This window comes from Rana temporaria, chromosome 1 (genome assembly GCF_905171775.1).
Source record: "Rana temporaria chromosome 1, aRanTem1.1, whole genome shotgun sequence".
In the NCBI taxonomy this organism is placed as follows: Eukaryota; Metazoa; Chordata; class Amphibia; order Anura; family Ranidae; genus Rana; species Rana temporaria.
In genome coordinates, this window is record NC_053489.1 from 231,372,548 (window position 1) to 231,394,284 (window position 21,737).

The 21,737-nt window shown below is 41.6% G+C and overlaps 1 protein-coding gene across 1 annotated transcript in view; it reads right to left on the bottom strand.

The window, feature by feature from the left end:
* The window catches only part of CRYBB2 (crystallin beta B2), a 55,867-nt gene that overhangs the window by 28,634 nt on the left and 5,496 nt on the right, over positions 1-21,737 (bottom strand). The window contains exon 3 of the mRNA XM_040351386.1: positions 8,040-8,158. Coding sequence (XP_040207320.1) covers positions 8,040-8,158 — 119 coding nt within the window. The remainder of the gene's footprint in view (positions 1-8,039; positions 8,159-21,737) is intronic.

A 21,737-nucleotide genomic window follows, 5' to 3' on the forward strand; every position in this document is an offset into this window, starting at 1 on the left:
CAGTGATCATTGTATTCTGGCGGTTGGGAAACAAAAGCTTTGTGGGAGGAATTCTCCCATCAATACTGAATGTGTTGATAGGGAAATTGAGCAATTTTATTTCTTGCAACCTGTGGTTGCAGGAAGGAAAATTGCTTAATGATGGCCTGCTTTAGTTTTTACATTCCCTACTCCTTCAGAAAATGCACCTTATTTATTTATTATGTGCCTGTTTTACCAAAGAATATGCACTTTTACAGAATAATGTACCTACTATCCAGCTAAAAAAAAAAAAAATGTTTACTACATACTCACAAGGCTTACGGAGATGCACAATGTAGTACATAGTTTAGCATCAGAACATATACCAGCTACCGTATATTTCGCAAGCAAAAGAGAAATTAAAAAAAAAAAGCTGTACAACACACGGTATTACATTGGTACAGATATGGTGGTATCAGTATGGCTATTTATAATTATAACATACATTTGGAATGGCATTCCTAGAATAAGTGAATGTATCACAGAGGGTTCAGGAGTTTTTCACAGCAAGTGATTGCGTTTCATATGCAGTTATTTCCAAATGTATGTTATAATTATAAATAGCCATACTCATACTACCATATTTGTATCAATGTAACACCATGTGTTGTACAGGTTTTTTGTTTTTGTTAAACTGCTCCTTTGCTTTCGACATACACCTTTCATAACTTAAAGCGGTTGTATCGTCCGCTTGGTAATTTTTACCTACAGGTAAGCCTATAATAAGGCATACCTGCCGGAAATTTAGAGCCCCCTGCTAGAACGGAGGACTCCTACACACATGCCAGGGATTGACGTCATCACAGCTCCGGCAACTCGCAGCATCGGAGCCAGCGAACCCAGAAGAAACAGAGGGAACATGTCATCCCCCCTCAGCAGTGACTGGGCACGCTGCGGGGGGCCTCGTTCTAAGGTAAGTATTTCATAATGTGCTAGTATGCGACACATACTAGCATATTATGCTATTGTCTTGCAGGTTTTTTTTTCTTCAGCGGTTTACTACTGCTTTAAAGAGGAGCTCCAAATACTGCTGACTTTTAATATAAGGACACTTACTTGTCCGGGGATCCAACAATGTTGGACCCCTCAAGCTGATTCTTCAATCAGCGTTTGGTGCAGGTGCCGGCATCTTCACAAAGTCGCACTGTGCTTTCTGAATGGTCCCGCAGTCCTTTCAGTGGGGGGAAAGAGGAGGGGCCCGACATACTTGGAAATCTCTGTGGTGATCTTACCCAGAAATGGAAGTGAGTGCCTGTGGAAACCAGGTACCCACTCCCCCCAAAAAGTGCCAAATGAGGCAGTGGAGGGGGGGGGGGGGGTGGGTGCGAACAAGCGAAACTTTACCTTTTGGACGGAGGTCTGCTTTAACAAGCAAACACGATGCTACATTATACATTTTGGGGGGCTTGTTTGGCAGAAAAATAACAAACACATTCCTTAAAGGGACATTAAGCCTTCAGTTTTTAGGCACTTTTAGCAGCTGACTTAAAGACTTACCTAATATGCAGCTTTTTAATCTCTTAAACCTAGCTTATGTTCCCATTTATGCTGGTGCTATGACCACTGCCCTGGGTTTCCTGTTTCAAGATGGCTCTTGAAAGTAGTAGTCGTCACATTCAATTTGATTTGTTCTGTAATGTTGAAGACATTTTGCAGCTTATCAAAGCCACTTGCTCAGTTCTAATGAGTATAAGATACTCCAGCATTTATAGCTACACAGGTAACTCAGTGACATTAATTCATTCCCCATGGAATGTGTCAAGACAGATGTTAGTTGCCCAAGAATATGATGGGAGCTGTGAAAAGTTTGTGGAAACACCCTGATTCTGATTACCTAATCAATCCTGTGGTGCCAAAAAGTCTGCAACAGGTGTTAAAGTATATATGAACCCTTACCTGTTAAAACAAACCATTCAGCTGGAAATTGACATAAAAAAGAAAATCATTTATAAAATATATATATATATATTTCGTTATAATAGGATGACATAATCTCTGTTCTCAGCTGCATAAGGAGCTCAGAGAATTGGGGGTGAATAAACAGCATTACACTGATCTTCCAAGTAAATGCTTGTGCAGGGGGTGTGTCAGCACAAGTCTTTGCCATTGAAGGACAGGCAGGCTGTATTCCCAGTGCAGCCAGAAAACTGACTATGCCAGAATGGATGTGCTCTTATGCCTGGCACGATCAGTTTCAAATAGGAAAGCAGAAGTAGGATCACCAGGATCACCAGGCATTTCACACAAAGGAAGCAATACAAAGAGAACAGGATAACTTTTCATAAAAGTACACGATACAACAGACACATGAGGAATTTGAAATGTTGAGGTTACAAACATTTTAAACATTTGATTTGCATGGCTGTCAAAATGCCAGAGTAGAGGTGTTAAAATTCCATCTGTAATGCATCCCCGTCGCACTCCGCTTGAGTGCTTCCATCAGTACACTGCTTCCTCCAATCTGGACCTTCAGATATCAGATTTTACAGCCGATATATTGTAATCAAGATCCAGACGAGACTAGCTCAGTTACACAGCTTGAACATGGACTGTTTATTTTGAGATCTCACACTAATATATACACCAGAATGACAATGCAAACTGTATCCAGAAACCTAATGAACATGAGCTAATTAACTAATCATTTAGACAGCCTAGGTGACTCAGAGGCATGACCTTTTAGGACAGACTTGCTGTCTTTTAGCTCAGAAGACACAATCAACATGATCATAAATATAAACACAGCAAACCTTCTCACAATAGCAGAAGCTCCATTAGGAGTCGAACCATCTCCTACATTGTACAGAGGCCAATGTGATCAGCTCTTTCAATTAACACGTCCAGTCTAAAATCAACCAAACCAAGAATAGTCTTTATACATATCCTGGGAGATATTGTAGATAAATATTACTGTTCCATTTTAAGTAATCCAAGCCACATTTTCTCATTCATCCTGTGACCCTAATGGAACAAAAATCTCGCAGGTCCTCAAGGGTAGGTTCTCATTTATTGCCAAACACAAAACGATCTGTAAAGCTCTCCCACAGCAATCCAGGGCCACCAAAGTCATATCCCTCCAGAGAGCATTCTGTTGTCTCCCCTAAATATCCCTGCTTTGCATACCATTGCAGAGCCTGATAAAGATTATCCAGCTCTATCTCCTGCTGGACCAGCCTGTCCAACTCAGTCACCTATTGCTCCTGGGGGCCACTCTCCCAGGAATAGCATCTGTAACTCCCTTTGGTCACTGGCTCTTTGCTCTGGGGTTGGAAAGCACTTGCCCTGTTGCATACCAGCAACCTGGAGGGCTCCAATCCAGAGCTCCACCCAAATCTGCTGCCTGAGCTCCAGGTATTCATCCGCAGACACAGTCCTGGAGTATGCTGAAAGGACGATCCGCAGCAGCCCCGGGAACTCTGATGCCAGATCCATATCTCTGCTTGGGTGACCGAAGTCTGCCATACCAATCTTGGATCCAGTTAGAGGTTTGGATGTCCCAGACTGCAGTAAGTATCCCACTGCTTGCCCCTATGTAACGGATCCCCGTCGCACTCCGCTTGAGTGCTTCCATCAGTACACTGCTTCCTCCAATCTGGACCTTCAGATATCAGATTTTACAGCCGATATATTGTAATCAAGATCCAGACGAGACTAGCTCAGTTACACAGCTTGAACATGGACTGTTTATTTTGAGATCTCACACTAATATATACACCAGAATGACAATGCAAACTGTATCCAGAAACCTAATTAACATGAGCTAATTAACTAATCATTTAGACAGCCTAGGTGACTCAGAGGCATGACCTTTCAGGACAGACTTGCTGTCTCTTAGCTCAGAAGACACAATCAACATTATCATAAATATAAACACAGCAAACCTTCTCACAATAGCAGAAGCTCAAGTAGGAGTCGGACCGTCTCCTACTTTGTATAGAGGCCAATGTGATCAGCTCTTTCAATTAACATGCCAAGTTCAGAATTAACCACACCAAGAATAGTCTTTATACATATTCTGGGACATATTGTGGATAAATATTACTGTCCCATTTTAAGTAATCCAAGACACATTTTCTCAGTCACCCTGTGCCCCTAATGGACACAGGGTAACTTAGACATAGGAGGTGCATGGGGAGGTGAAAAAATTGTTTCTCAACCTCTCCAAGGGATTCTGGGTTCCACAGGCCCTCCCGTCACAACATCATATGTAGGTAATAGATGGTTTTGAAAGCCCACCCATACCAATTTAGGAATGATTGCTCCATTTTGATATAGATTGTCTCTTTCATGCCTCTTGTGAACCAGTTGTCCTTGTCATCCAAAATGCGCACCTCACTGACCTCAAAAGACTGTCTCTTTCATCTGTGTTTGGGTGTTGGGTCTTTTAGATGTACAAGCTACTGTATAAGCGTATTCCTGGGCTCTCTCTCAGAGATGCAAATGTTTGTTAAAATCGAATCTGAGTTTTTCTGACACTCCAGCTACATATAAGATGATATATTACTACGTGTGTTCTACTTACCAGTATCTCCTCATTTGGCAGTCCTGTGTTTTTGCCAAACTAAAAAAGCCTGTACTGTAATTACACTGAAACAAATATCAATAAAGTGGTTGTAAAGGCAGAAGATTTTTTATCTTAATGCCTTCTATGCATTAAGATTAAAAACCTTCTGTGTGCAGCAGCCCCCCTAATACTTACCTGAGTCCCATCTGAGTCCCATCTCGATCCAGTGATGTTGCACAAGAGCCTCGGCTGTCCGAGACTCTCCCTCCTTATTGACTGAGAAAGCAGCCGGCGCCGTCAAAGTCAATGAGGAAAGAGAGGGGTGGGTAGGCCCAAGCCGCAGCTCCATGTCTGAATGGACCCAAGCCACGGCTCCATGTCTGAATGGACACACAGAGCAGTGGCTCGGCTCAGGTGCCCCCATAGTAAGCTGCTTGCTGTGGGGGTACTCGGCAGGAGGGAGGGGCCAGGAGCACCGGTGTGGGACCCGAGAAGAGGAGGATCTGGGCTGCTCATTGCAAAACCACTACACAGAGCAGGTAAGTATAACATGCTTAGACAAAAAAACAAGACTTTAATATCACTTTAAAGGTCCAATTCACTTCAAGTCTATTCACATTGTATCTAATTAAACCCTGATGAAGTGGGTGTTTTTGGACCCTCGAAATGCATTGGTTACTTTTGGATTGTCCCCCTTTAAAAAAAAAAAATTGGTTGATAAAGTTGTATCTCTGGACCTCTTGGCAGTGGTGCGGCACTTCCATTTCCATTTGTGTTTTGTTTGACCTTGTGGATAAACGCCTGGCTCGGGTAGCCACAAACTTTCAAAGCACTTCTGAAATGTCGTTGCTCCTTCTCTTTATAGTCTGTTGTTACCAATTTAGCTGGGTGTTGTAGAGTTATAATAATCCAGAGTTTGTGTTACGGTTGGTGGTAGGTTTCAAAAAGCAGATACTGATCTGTTCAGGAAGGTTTACTGTAGAATTGAATGGCAAGTCACTTCCATCCTTGATACACGCAGAGAAAAAAAGTAATTTATTATCCTTTGTGTCTTCCTGTGTAAACTTGATGTTTTTTATTAATTGAATTGGTGAGTTTACTAAAACTATTTACTTCAGATGTTATTATCCACGTTATATCCACATGCACTGAATGGCCCGGATTCACGTAGAGCGGCGTACATTTGTGCGGGCGTAGCGCATCTCATATGCGCTACGCAGATGTAACATAGAGAGGCAAGAACAGTATTCACAAAGCACTTGCTCCCTATGTTGCGCCGGCGTATCGTAAATTGGTCGGCGTAAGCCCGCCTAATTCAAAGTAGGAAGGAAGTGGGCGTGATCCATTTAAATGAATCGTGACCCCATGCAAATGAAGGGCCGAACTAACGGCGCATGCTCAGAATCACATCGAATATACTCCCTAAGATACGACGGCTCAATGCCTACGACGTGAACGTAACCTACGCCCATCCCCATTCACGTACGACTTACGTAAACAACGTAAAATACGACGGCTGTTCCGTCGTCCATACCTTTGCATGGGATGCACCTCCTATAGGTGGAATAACTTTACGCTGGACGTACGCCTTACGTAAACGGCGTAAACTACTGCGACGGGCGCAAGTACGTTCGTGAATCGGCGTATCTCGGTCATTTGCATATTCGATGCGTAAATCAATGGAAGCGCCCCTTGCGGCTAGCGTAAATATGCGCCCAGGCTTCGACGGCGTAGGAAACTTATGTCGGTCGGATGAAGCCAAATTTCAGGCATATCTTGTAGTAAGAATCAGGCACATAGATACGAGGGCGCATCCGTGCACTTACGCAGGCGTAAGTGCTTTAAGAATCCGGGCCAATGAGTTTAAAGTTCTTCTTTCCACCTCCTTGATTTGCAGGTTCACAGCAATAGTTATCTACAATGGAAGATATTTGTGCAGCCAAGTTCCTATCTAAAGAAGGTATCCTTGTACTTAAAATAGCTGGTGTTGAGACAAAGATTCAGCAAGGCGCATACTTGGTCTTGCTGGAGTTTTGTTTGGCTGTCAAGATTTTTTTCTCATTTTAGATGTTTCCTTACAGTCTCAATAGTGGGTGTACAAGTGAAAAGGAATGCATTGAAAAATCTTGATTCTTTACCTTAGTGTAGTCTTCCTTCTCTTACCTCATCCTTCGATTTTGCTTTGAAATGTCCTTATTTCTTCTGAGAAATGATCACTTCCTGTCCTTCTGTCTGTAACTCAACACCGTAATGCAAGGCTTTTTCCCTGGTGTGGAGAAAGCCTCTTCAGGGGGAGGGGGCGAGCAGGAGTGTCAGGACCCCCACTAACACACAGCTCCTTTCTCTATCTGCAAAGTAGAGAGTGTCCTGACTTGCCTGCTCACCCCCTCCACCCTCAATAGGCTTTCTCCACACCAGGGAGAAAGCCTTGCATTACAGTGTTGAGTTACAGACAGAAGAACAGGAAGTGAGCATTTCTCAGAAGAAATAAGGACATTTAAAAGCAAAATCGAAGGATGAGGTAAGTGAAGGAGGACTGCACTAAGGTAAAGGAAGCTATTTAGGGGAAAAAAAATCCTTTACAACCCCTTTAATATCAGGTTCGAAATTTAAATGCATCACTACAAGATGGCGTTGTGGATACAAATAGGTATAGGAGTGTGCCAACAAAATCCTAAATATATTGCAACATTTTTTCAAAAGAAAGAAACATGGACTTTAGAAGCACATCTGTAACATTGAAATACAAAATGAACTTTTATTAATCTTTAAAATTCACATTATTGACAGGACATGTTTAAAAACAAAACATGGTGTTTGGTCTAAACGACACTTACACCTAACACAACCAACTATTACCACAAGGGAACAGATCGATCAATAAGGTTGGTGGTAGAGACGTAGTGAAGAAAACTCTACATGTTATGCGCTCTTAAGCGCTTCTTTAGGAGCTTGCAGTGGTGCATAGTATATGAATCAATATACGCAGGAAAACCTGGTGGGATCATCCACCTATCAGCGGTTTCTCATGCCTTAAGCAATATAGAGCTCGAAGGGTCCTTATAACTTGTGTGGAATGGGGTAATAACCATATCCTCAACAGCCAAACTAGGGAACTTTTAACCAGGCACTAGTACCATACACATGGAAAGGGGAAACAATATGGCTATTCCAATGTAAAGTCCACTTTAAGTTTAGGGGACAAGTAGAGCTTCAACAGTGTTAAGGCCAGAGCCAGTAAATGTAACGAAGGGTCCTTATATTAAAAATCAGAAGCTACAACATTTGTTGGAGGGAGGCTGGAGCTTCTCTTTAACTTTTCATACTTCTCTTATCTTATTACAAGAGACCTCTTTCTAAAAAATTGTACTTTGATCATTTCAAATCAAATTATGGTTCATATGCTAGACGTAGTTTTACATAAGCCTCAATGGTAAATACAACCCTTAATGCAATCAGTAATCTCATGTTAATATAATAGGATCTTAAAGCAGTAAAATGTATTGATACATACGGTCCAGAGTGTACAAGGATAGAACCAATTTTCTCCATACCGGCCTCTTTTAGGCTGGTACAGGGTCCACTGAGTTCATGGCAGCGGCCTTGGAAGTTTTCTTGCTCAAAGAGGACAACCTGAAAGGAAAAAGTTTTTCAATGTTCTTAGAGTATTTACAAATTTAAAAGAAATGTTAATACTGTTTTCATACTTAAAGTGTAAGCTTAGTTACACAGTATACCTCCCTCATCTGCGCTTGCAATAAAAATCCTAAATCCAATTTAAATACACTGCCCCGTAATGCTAGAACTGATCAGTATTTATAAGCTGGGTCCAGGTTTCCCTTCAATGAGGACAGAAAGCTGAAGTTTGTCTATATCTGGGCAGGCCAGGCATTGTGTCTGCATGACATACTGTATATATATTTAAAGCTCTCACCAATAAAGAGGGCCTGGGGCATGTATTACATTACAAAACCAAAGCTGGCCATATGTGGATCAAAAATGTCAATCCATCAATGGTCCCTTTTGTTAAACAGAAGTCAATCTACTAATCAACTTCTGTTCAAACCGCCCTTTCGGACTTTCCTCATTAGATGCAAGCTATAGCCTCAGGGCCGATCCTAGGGTCACAGGCGCCTGGGTGCAGAAATATTTCTGGCGCCCCCACATGGGCGTCGTCATTTTACTAACTCCTCCCCTTTACAAATGTTTCTATGGCAATGACTCAACCACAGAGATGCTCCCCCACAAAGTCTTCATTACCCTGGGATCCTTACATGATCTCTTAACAATAAACAAAATACAGGCAGAGAAGCAGAGTACTTTATTGGGAGCTGGAGGGGGGCCTCTGTGATGGACACAGAGAGGGCTTCTGTTAGAGAGATGTTTAGCGCCCCCACCTCTGCAGGCGCCTGGGTGCAATGCACCCTGTGCACCCTGCCTAGGATCGGCCCTGTATAGCCTGCAAAGGTGATCAGTGTATTTTGATAGAGGGAAAGTCTCCCTAGTGTCAGAATACAATGACATGCCAGGGAGGATTCCCTGATGCACCTCAAATATGTGGATGAGGGAATCAGTCATTTTTTTTTCATTTAACCCGCTGAGTGAATAAAAAAAAAAAATGATCCGTCTATGGGCAGCCTTACATGTTTAATCTTAATTTGGAGCTTCATTTGGCCTGCAATCTCAAGTAAAGTAAAAAATTAATACATTTTCTTTGTAATCCTCAATGTGCAAGAGCATTTTTAAAATGTATATAACAGTATTTGCAACCGATAAAGGTTTTAAATGCATAATTTTGATTACAGGCAGAGCAGGCATGGGTTAACCAAATTACATAGTCTTAACTGTAGGACAGGACAACATCTACCATTAGGCACTGTAAGCTAAAAAAGAGGTTGGGTGGCAAAGAGGTGGGGCTTCTGCATGTATACGTCTTTAACCATGTATTTGTATCCCATCAGCAGCAGAAAAACTCAATATAAAAAAGTGTAAGGTCATAATATTCAAACCAAAAAAGAACCAGTAAACAAGAAAATGGACTATGAAAAAAGAAGGGATTTCCTTTACAAAAAAGGTGGAGGATTGTGGGAAGTATAGTTTGCTGAAGAGACTGAACTATAACCACTGGTTTGATAGAAACAACACGTTTTCAAATTCCCATGACATGGGACATTAAAGGGGAGGAGCTGAAGTCATTTTCCTGGGCTAAGAAAGGAAGAGACGGCTAGCTTTTTCTGCTGGAAGACCAGAACTGAGATAGACTGTAACCCACCTTAGTGCCATGAGGATTATGAATGGGTGACCCCTATCGGATAGGAATGGTGGACACTATTCTGGAGCCTTGGAGTGCAACCTGGACTGTGGGGAGCCTGCCGTGCAGTTAAAGAGCCAGATGCTATCAGTACTTCTTAATACTACCTAGTCTTGCTTTTAAATCTTTGTCTAGGAGAGACCTGCATATAATTGCCATGGTGACATGAACCTGTCTTCCACCACCTCACCTTAGCAGCATAGTTTGGCTGTTTCTCACTCAGTTTAAAACCTGCTTGGTATAATTTGTTAATTATATACCTGACTTGAAATTGTGCAATTATAAGAATTGATGCTGGTTTGAAGCCGAAGGGTAGTCACACCAAATATTGATTTGATTTAGATTTTTGCTCTGTTTGCTCACTTTGCATTTTGAAAATTGATAAAAAAAATAAACAATTTAAAAATATATATTTTTAGAAGCATTCTTACTTTACAGCATTTCTTCATACCTGCCTAAAACTTTTGCACAATACTGTTTATTCTGAGATACCAGCCCTCTTCTTGGTTCTCTCCAACAAGGGGTCTCCCCTGGGGCTCCCTCTTGGCACAGCTTCCTCCACACACTAGGCAGGACAGCTTCAGGAGCCCTTTAGCACATATTAGGCCCCAAACAGGCTATTGGGCCTAACAACATAGCTCCATCCAGTAGCATCTCCCCAGACTTCCACTCAGGGAAAAAGAGCAAGCACATGGTCTGTCCCAACATGCACCAGTGGCCTAAACTTCCTGCTTGATGTGCTGAAGGAAATATGAATATTCATAATTCAATCTTGTTTATACAATCTCATATTATGACCATTGACACCTAATGGTGACAATGAATAATCACAAACACACTGGGCCGGATTCATAAAGAAGATACGACGGCGTATCTCCTGATACGCCGTCGTATCTCTGAGTCCGGCCAGTCGTATCTATGCGCCTGATTCATAGAATCAGGTTACGCATAGATCTCCCTAAGATCCGACAGGTGTAAGTGATTTACACCGTCGGATCGTAGGCTGCAATTCTAGGCCGGCCGCTAGGTGGAGATTCCATTGCGGTCAGCGTAGAATATGCAAATGAGTCGTTACGCCGATTCACAAACGTACGCTTGCCCGTCGCAGTAAATTTACGCCGTTTCCGTAAGAGATATGCGGCGTAAAGATAAAGCTGCCCCCTAGGTGGTCTAGCCAATGTTAAGTATGGCCGTCGTTCCCGTGTAAAAAATTGAAATTTAACGTCGTTTGCGTAAGTCGTCCGTGAATGGCGCTGGACGCCATTTACGTTAACGTCGAAACCAATGACGTCCTTGTGATGTCATTTAGCGCAATGCACGTCTGGAAATTTTAGGGACGGAGCATGCGCAGTGCGTTCGGCGCAGGAACGCGCCTAATTTAAATGATCCACGCCCCATTTGAATTAGGCTGGCTTGCGCCGGGCGGATTTACGCTACGCCGCTGCGACTTTACAGGCAAGTGCTTTGTGAATCAAGCACTTGCCCGTAAAACTTGCGGCGGTGTAACATAAATGTGATACGTTACGCCGCCGATTTATACGTGAATCTGGCCCACTGAGTTTAGTCTTGGCTGACTACCACCCTGACAAAAACTAAATGTATATATACACAAACACAACGTTCAGGTATCTACAATTATATCCTTAGCCCAGACAGATGTGTCAGAGACTACAGAGCTGTTAACAGAGTCATGGGCACAAGAACAGCAGACCCAACACATGAAATGGCTCCTTTGAGCATAAATGCTACGGGCCAGATTCTCAAAGAGATACGACGGTGTATCTCCTGATACACCGTCGTATCTCTGAGTTAGGCCGGTCGTATCTAAAACTTGCGGCAGCGGATCTTAAATCAGATAGATTACACGGATCTAAAGATCTGCTGATCTATCTGAATCTGGCCCTACATGTATATAGGATTCAGTGCTGAAAATTGGACCCTGCAATGCAGTTAATTATTATAGGATCTCTTGTATATGAAGTGTAGCGCCAACAAATAAATAAGTAATAATTAACCACTTGACAACCAGGCCTATTTTGGCACTTCTCATGTAAAAATCACAATTTATTTGCTAGAAAATGAATCAGAACCCCCAAACATTATATATTTTTTTTAGCAGATACCCTAGGTAATAAAATGGCGGTCATTGCAACTTTTTTTTCTCGCATGGTATTTGCGCAATAATTTTTTAAACACCTTTTTTTGGGAGAAAAAATTGGTTTCATGAATTGAAAAATAACAAAACAGTAAAGTTAGCCCAATTTTTTTGTATAATGTGAAAGATGATGTTACGCCAAGTAAATAGATACCTAACATGTCAAGCTTTAAAATTGCGCACACTCATGGAATAGCGACAAACTTCGGTACTTAAAAACCTCAATAGGCAACGCTTTAATTTTTTTTACAGGTTACTATTTTTGAGTTACAGAGGAGCTCTAGTGCTAGAATTGTTGCACGCGCTCTAACGCACGCGACGATACCGCACATGTGGGGTTTGAACGGCGTTTACATATGTGGGCGGGACTTGCATGTGTGTTCGCTTCTGCGCGCGAGCTACCGGGGATAGGGGCGTTTAAAAAAAAAAAATAATTTCATTTTATTTTTATTTTACTTCATTTTTTTATTTTTACACTTTATTTTTAATTTTTTTTGATCACTTGTATTCCTATTACAAGGAATGTAAACATCCCTTGTAATAGGAATCAGTGTGACAGGTCCTCTCCTCCAGGCTTACAAGCATGAAATCGGTGAAAAAACATTCACCGATCTCACACCGACAGCCGCGATCATAACGTTGTGCCCGGGCCTCCAACGGTCATAGAGATGACTGGTGACCATCTGGTCACCAGACATCTCTATGTTTCCCCAGCCAGCGCCGTCCGATTCGCTCTCCGGTGCCCCAGATGGCACGGGAGAGCCCGGAGAAGCACCGGATGGCGGCGGGACGTCCCCTCCCGCTGCCTATAAGAATGATCGAGCGGTGGAACTGCCGCTTTGATCATTCTTATTGTGCACAGAATCGCCGGCTGAAGACAGTGATATCTGAATGATGCCTATAGCTGCAGGCATCATTCAGATATCACCGCACAAATTCAAGGATGTAATTTGACATTCGGCGGTTGTAAAGTGGTTAATTCACAGTAATAGTGTATTTCAACAACATTTAAATTCCAGAAAGTCCAGAAAAAGCCATGTGTGAACATAAAGAATGAAAAAATTATCAAAGTCTGGTGTAGTCTCTCCGGTGAAAGCAGGTAGAGTGTAAAATGTGTCCAAATAAATATCCACCACCTTCAGATAGAATGCGAACTCACCAGAAATAATGGCTGCCATGACAGCAGCATTTGCACCTTTATGACATATATGGAAATCCCTCTGGAAGTGTGGCAGCATTGCATCTCCACTTATGCCTTGAGCCGGACTCCCATTTAGGCCTCATGCACACTGGATGTTAAAATAACATTATAAAAACGCCAGTAGCTTTGCAGTGAGTTTTTCAACTTTTTTCAACGTTTTTGCAATAGCGGTTTCTTGAATTTTTTCACATTTATCAACGTTTATCAGCATTAGAGCGTTTTTACAGATGAAAAACGTCTCTCAGAACCCACTAGTTAACAGCCTATGTGTGCATGGACACATCGGATAACATGATGGAGAGTTCAATGACTGTAGAAAAAAATGTCTACAGTCAAAATCAGCTGCTGTAAAAACGTAAAAAAAAATGTCCAGTGTGCATGAGGCCTAATGCCGCGTACACACGATAATTTTTCGGCATGAAAGATAACTTAATTTTTCAGCATGTCCAAAAAACAACGTTTTTCCAACTTCATCATTAAAAACTACGTTGCCCGGTGACGTACATCACGTACAACGGCACTCTAAAGTTCTATTCGCCTTTGGGCTGCTTTAGCTGATTCCTTGTTAGTAAAAAACGATTCGCGCTTTTTTGTCTGTTACAACGTGATGAATGTAGTTATGAACGGTAGTTTTACCAGAACGAGCCCTCCCATCTCATAACTTGCTTCTGAGCATGCACGGGTTTAAAACGTCGTTTTAGCCCACACATGATCATTTTTTACAACCCGAAAAACAACATTTTTTAAAACGACGTTAAAAAATGCAGCATGTTTGAATTTTTTTTTGGTCGTTTTTCAGAAACTGAAAAACGATGTGCAGCCCACATACGATCATTTTAAATGACGTTTTTAAAAACAACGTTTTTTTTTATGCCGAAAAATTATCGTGTGTACGCGGCATAAGAATAAATAAAGCTCACTAGGAGCCCAGATGGATTTTCCATAGTGTAGTATGTTTATTTCAAATATAATCCAGATAAAACCATAGAAATCAAGTTTAAATACCCCCTAATAACCTCCTATTGTACGAGGTGATACCGATGTATCACCGCTGAGCGATTCGAGGTCACCAGCGTCTATTCGTGTGAGTTTTTAAACTATTTTTTTACTGTTTTATCTGGATTAGATTTGAAATAAACATACTACACTATGGAACATCCATCTGGGCTCCTGGTGAGCTTTATTTATCCTTAGTGGGAGTCTGCCTCAAGGCATAAGAAGAGATGCAAAGCTGCCATGCTTCCAGGGGGATTTCCATATAAGTAATAAGGCTGCCACAGCAGCCATTATTTCTGGTGAGTTTGCATTCTATCTGAAGGTGGTGGATATCTATTTGGACACATTTTTACACTCGACCTGCATTCCCTGGAGTGACTACACCAGACTTTCCTAATTTTTTCCATCCTTTATGTTCACACACGGACTTTGGAATGTATTTATTGTTTAAATACACTATTACTGTGATTTAATTATTACTTATTTATTTGCTGGTGCTGCACTTGATATACAAGTTTGATTAAGGTTTGCTATACTGCCTTAAAGTGGAGTTCCACCCATTTTTTTATGTTTGTCTGTGCTGCATGCTCTAATCTCATAGTGTTCAGAATGGACAATTTTTATTTAATTTGTTGCTTGTAAATACCTTTATTTTGTAGTCCTTCATTACTTCCTCCTCCTTATTTGCCTAGGCTATTTGCAAGGGTTTCTGGGATAGGCATCATGTTTCCCAGTAGTCCTTGCAAACCTGACTGAAACCTATTCCATTGCTTGTGCACTGAGCATGTGCGAGATATGCAAAGCTGAAATCCAGGAAGTCATACAGTCTGGCTTCATGATGCCCACACTTAAGATGGCCACGGTCTATTTCTAGATTATAAACTATTTAAATGCTGTAACAACCTAACAAAACGGACCTTAGTTTACAGACTAACTTTACTAGAATACATTAAGCTTGTGTATTACAGGGGTATTTATATTTAAAAAGTGAAATTGTGGGTGGAACTCCCCTTTAAGTGCCAGCTGCCTCACACTTGTTTAAGCACAGCACACATTTTGTCACTTATTTTATATTATGGGATCCCCAGTCCTCAATTTATAATAACCCCACCACTGAGAGCTGTGTACTTTGTAGATAACATTGGCACAGGTGCAATAGTACATAAACATTTTACGGTCTCGCGATTATTTAATATCACACAACCATATAAAGAATGTTTGCTGTGCTCATGGGTCCCAAGGCAGTCACTTGAGCTACAGTGGTTATAATTCTGTCCTTTTAAACTAATTAGAGTTATGAATGTAATTCATTAAACAAGTACTGTAAGTTGGAAAACCAACCCACAGACAAACACATGCGATAACGCCAAGCCTTGTATTTATCTACAAAAATTAATGAATGTCTCCTAGAAGAAAGGTACCTGCAAACCTATCAAGGTAACTGACAGAAGACATTCATGGCTCTTTAATGTTATCAGATTGAATCTTTACCGTTGCCAGGTTTGCTGTTTCAAACATAAATATAAATGCATTAATGGGATTAATGTGCATTATTTCCACCTAGGCAAATTTTGTGTTTGTCAATCTATTCCAGGAGAACACACAAGGTCACACTGTATGCATATGGATTCAAATAGTTGTTAGTAACCCTCATGAAGCCAGGAGGTTTTATTATTGTTATCTTGTGAATTCCTTCATTTATATTATCTAACTGAATTGACCTCACGGTCATGAGCTTTCTTATTTGTTGTAACACTGCTACTGAAATGTCTTCAGTGTGAAAATGTTTGCAGATTTGGCACCTTACTTTTCTGTCAGCGGTATTGTTCTAAGGTCATATAGACTGTCATCTTCTATATTTTCATTGCATGGCCATTCTCCTATTTCCTGTGTTAACTGCAAGACTCAACACTTTTCTAATTATCATTTTCTTGTCTTTTATCATCATACAGCATGAAATTTAGTGAATTTATGAATGTGAAGCTCATTGCATTGTTGAGAAACCATATACTTCCTATATGCAATAATTAGGAGTGTTAACAGAAACAAAAGCACAAATCTTGTTAAACATGAAAATTCTACATTGATCTTGTTTTAATATTTAGGCATTCAAATAACAGAACATTTAAATACAAAAACTGCATTTAATAGGAGCAGGGCTTTTTTTCAGGGGGAACTTGGGGGAACTCAGTTCCACCACCTTTGGCTCAGACCCTTTGGTGCCCGCTCACCACAATCACTTGTAAACACAGAAGTCTGGTTTCTGTTTTTACAAGTGACAGCTCTGCACTCTGTGTGTAACCTCCCTGAACTCTGCACTCTGTATGTAATGCAATCCTGGTATTTAATGCCCCTTTAATACCCCTCTACTGTTTGTGAAATCTGAACGGGGTCGTGATTAAGTTCCTGCACCTATTTTCTGAGAAAAAAAGCTCTGAATAGGAGTATATGAAAATATATAGGAGTATATAAAATAATGTACTCGAGACAATAAATATATATATTTAGTCACAAACAAAAGTACTTTGGACCTTACAGTAGTGGTGTTCAACTAATTAGATATAGGGGGCAGCATACAACTTTCGGCAATGATAATGTTACAGAAATGTGGGCCAAAGGGTTGCACATGATATTTGGAATCTGTAATGCTATAAAAGACTGTCAGAGACCATGGTATATTACATGAAATGGTGAGAGACTAGAAAAATGCTGTAACGGATACTCAAAGATTGCAGGCATGCTTCAGGAGTTTTCAAAGGCTGGAGATATTCTACAAACAAATAGCCAAGGACCATGTTACATCAGACTTGTAGAGAATAGGTTCAGTCTGTACCTCGGATTAGACCGAACTTTGACTGTTCGGGCATTTGGATGAACACACAGGGGCAGATTCATCAATAGATACGACGGCGGATCTCCTGATCCGCCATCGTATCTGTGAGACCCGACGGTCGGATCTGTGAGATCCCACCATCGGAGCTATGCGACTGATTCATAAGAATCAGTTCCGCATAGATCTCCCTTGGATCCGACCGATTTGACTTACACCAGTCGAATCTTAGGCTGTAATCTCCCGCCGGCCACTAGGTGTCGTCGCGATTTTTTACCCGTCGCATATGCAAATGAGGAAAACCGCCGATTCACGTCCGTACGCCCGCCCGTCGCTCGTTTTCTACGTCGTTTGCGTTCGGGTTTTTCCGGCGGATAGCTACCCCTGCTTCTATTAGGGGTAGCTAATGTTAAGTATGGCCGACGTTCCCGCGCCGATTTTTAAATTTTCTACGTCGTTTGCGTACCGCGATCGGGAATACCGATGGCCGCAAACGACGTACCCGCCGCAAACAATGACGTCGTAGCGACGTCATTTGGAGCATGCGCACTGGGCTTTTTCGCCCCGGCGCATGCGCAGTTAAATCGGCGCGGGAACGCGCCTGATTTAAATTGTACACTCCCCCTAGCCGCGGAATTTGCATTCCGCCGGGGGGGAGTTAGGATCCGACGGTGCAGTTTGCGAGGTAAGTGCTTTATGAATCATGCACTAGACTCGCAAAATTGTGCCGGCGGATCGTAAATCAGATAGATTACGCGGATCTAAAGATCCGCTAATCTATCTGAATCCGGCCCACAAAGTTTTTCACTTGTTCGGTGGGAGCCAAGCCACTGACCCTTTCCCTTATATACATGATGACCTCTTTTCCAGCAAGTCAGCGACCATTATTATTGATGATTTAATGGTGAGAATTTTTATTTTTTAATAAAGGACTTGGGTGTGGGTGTCTTTACTTCTAGGTGATTTTCTCTGTGAATGAGTAAGGGTACTTTTCACCTCATAATCATTCATGTGTGGAGGTGGTATCTGAGGCCCCTCTTAGTAACAAAAGGGCTTTCAGATTACTATAAGCCCTCTGCCTGCAGACCCAAACACAAGCCAGCATTGTGGGGAAGAGGCCCTTGTCCCCATCAACATGTGACAAGGTGCTTTGCCATGGAACAAGGTGCTTTTTTTCTGTTAATTTCAATGGGATTTGGTAACAAAAACGCCTTAAAGCTTGCCAAACAATGCTTTAAATTGAACTCAGGACAATTGAGCTCATCCCTTGTAGTGAACAGAGTTTACCACCGCTATAAAATATATCTAGAACTCAAAAACTCAGATTAAAGGGGTTGCAAAGGTAAAAGTTTTTTCACCTTAATGCATTCTATGCATTAAGGTGAAAAAACATCTGCGGATTAGCGACCCCCCGAGCCCCTGTTTACTTACCTGACCCCTCGAAAGTCACACGCCGTGAATGCTCTTGCTTCTCGGCCAGGCTTCTCGGCTCATTCATTAGTTGATTGAAAGCAGCGCAACCATTGGCTGGTGCTGCTGTCAATCACATCCAATGACGAGGCGCCCCAGGGGCTGAGTGATACAGTGAGCGGATAAGGCCGCCGGCTGTATCACAGGATCGCGCCTGCAAGAACTCATCACCATGCCCGCTCGCTCACATGAAGGTGATGAGTTCTTGCGAGGGGGAGCCGATACAGCCGCCGAGGGACCCCAGAAGACCAGGTTCGGTGCCACTCTGTGCAAAATGAGCTGCACAGTGGAGGTAAGTAAAACATGTTTGTGAACCAGCCTCATTGAAATTAATGTATTTAGAAATGTTCTGCGAATTGGATGCGGTTTAATCCGCAACCAATTCGCATAGGTGTGAACCTGGCCTTAGGGATTGTTTTAAATTGGTACCTTACCACTGAACCTAGATTACATGAATGTACTTCTGTATAAGAAAAACAACTTGTGCAGAAAACAATAATCGACACCCTCCATAACTGTCAGGTCAGCAATCTTTCCCATGATTGTGATTCCTACTGAACCAGACTGAGAGACCATTTAAAGGCTCAGGAACCATTTGCAGGTGCTATGGCTTAATTAGCTGATTAGAGTGGGACACTTTGAGCCGAGAATATTGCACCTTTTCTCAATATTCAAATTTTCTGAGATTGTGGATTTGGGGTTTTCATGAGCTGTAAGCCATAATCATCACAATTATGACAAATCACGGCTTGAACTATCTTGCTTTGCATGTAATGAGTCTATCTCATATATTAGTTTCACCTTTTAAGTTGCATTAGTGAAATAAATGAACTTTTGCACGATATAAAAATTTTTCAAGTTTTTTTTCTTATACAGAAGTACATCCATGTAATCTAGGTTCAGTGGTAAGGCACCAATTTAAAACAATCCCTTAAGGTCTTGTTGGTTTAAAAATACAGAGTCTCTAGCCATAAAAGTTGCACGTCCGTCTCTAACACCAAATAGTCATCCAGATTTTATATGATTCTGATTTTGTTGCGCCTTTTGTTTGTTTTCATTCTGATTTGGTGGCTACCATTTCATGGCACAAATCTCTCCTTATGCAAAAGACAGTGATAAGAATGAAAATCGTATCTGAATTGACAAGTAATGCCCTGTACACACGATCGGTTCGTCTGATGAAAACGGACTGATGGATTTTTTCATTAGATATCCGATGAAGCTGACTTACATCAGTCTTGCCTACACACCATCGGTTAAAAATCTGATCGTGTCCAACGCGGTGACGTAAAATGACGTGCTGAGAAAAATGAAGTTCAATGCTTCCAGCATGCGTCGACTTGATTCTGAGCATGCGTGGATTTTTGACCGATGGATTTCCCCACAGAAAATCGTTTTTTTCTATCGTTTTTTTAACCATAAGAAAAATTTAAAACAGGTTCTATTTTTTTTTCACCGATTTGAAAAAAAAAACTGATGGGGCCCACACACGATCGGTTCGTCCGTTTTCATCAGACGAACCGATCGTGTGTACAGGGCATAACACCTTACAGATTTAGCTTTGGGTCAAAAATTGAGAATTTATGCAAAGCACATTCAACCCTTTTCTACAATACATAATTCTGGTTATTATTCTTAGAGACTTCCTACTTCTGTTATTATTTTTATTATTAACACTAGCTGAATACCCGGCGTTGCCCGGTCATATACCCATCTTTTATATAAGGGTGTAGGTAAGGGTTAATTTAACTGTCATATATTTTTATTTGGCATATAAGGAATATGTGTACCAGGTATTATTGAAATATCTCCAGGCGTACAGAAGTTATGTGGGAACATACATTTCCCATTGATTTGCATGGGACTTTAAACAAAATCCCTGACCCTCACAAATGGGGGTAGTTAAGGGATAAATTAACTATCCTATAGTTTAAGTGGACATATAAGTAACATGTGACCAAGTGTTATCGAAATATCTACAGCCATTTGGAAGTTATGAAGTAACATGTATTTCCCATAGAGTTGAATGGGACTTTAACCGCTTAAGCCCCGGACCATTTTGCAGCTAAATGCCCAGGCCAGGTTTTGCGATTCGGGACTGCGTCGCTTTAACAGACAATTGCGCGGTCGTGCGACGTGGCTCCCAAACAAAATTGGCGTCCTTTTTTTCCCACAAATAGAGCTTTCTTTTGGTGGTATTTGATCACCTCTGCGGTTTTTATTTTTTGCGCTATAAACAAAAATAGAGCGACAATTTTGAAAAAAATTCAATATTTTTTACTTTTTGCTATAATAAAAATCCCCCAAAAACATATATAAAAATTTTTTTTTCCTCAGTTTAGGCCGATACGTATTCTTCTACCTATTTTTGTTAAAAAAAATCGCAATAAGCGTTTATCGATTGGTTTGCGCAAGATTTATAGTGTTTACAAAATAGGGGATAGTTTTATTGCATTTTTATTAATTATTATTTTTTTACTACTATTGGCAGCGATCAGTGATTTTTTTCGTGACTGCGACATTATGGCGGACACTTCGGACAATTTTGACACATTTTTGGGACCATTGTCATTTTCACAGCAAAAAATGCATTTAAATTGCATTGTTTGTTGTGAAAATGACAGTTGCAGTTTGGGAGTTAAACACAGGGGGCGCTGTAGGAGTTAAGGATCACTGTGTGTGTGTTTACAACTGTAGGGGGGTGTGGCTGTAGGATGGACGTCATCGATCGAGTCTCCCTATATAAGGGATCACTCGATCGATACGCCGCCACAGTGAAGCACGGGGAAGCCGTGTTTACATACGGCTCTTCCCGTTCTTCAGCTCCGGGGAGCGATCGCGACGGAGCGGCTATAAACGAATAGCCGCGCCGTCGTCCCGGATCGCTCCCCAAGGGATCCCGCCCGCCGCACGCAGCGGAGGGGGTCCCGATCGGACCCCCCACCCACTAGAAGGCAAGGGCGTATATATACGCCCATCTGCCTGTCCGTGCCATTGTGCGGACGTATATAGGCGTGCGGCGGGCGTTAAGTGGTTAAAGAAAAACCCTGACCATGGCAAATGGGGGTGGGTAAGGGTAACCACCTATCCTATGTTTGTTGCTGACATATAAGTAACATGTGTGCCAAGTTTCATGTTAATATCTTTAGCCGTTTGGACGTGATGCTGGAACATACATACATACACACACACACACACACGTTGAGTTTTATATATATAGATCATCATAAAGATCTATTTTACATGCTG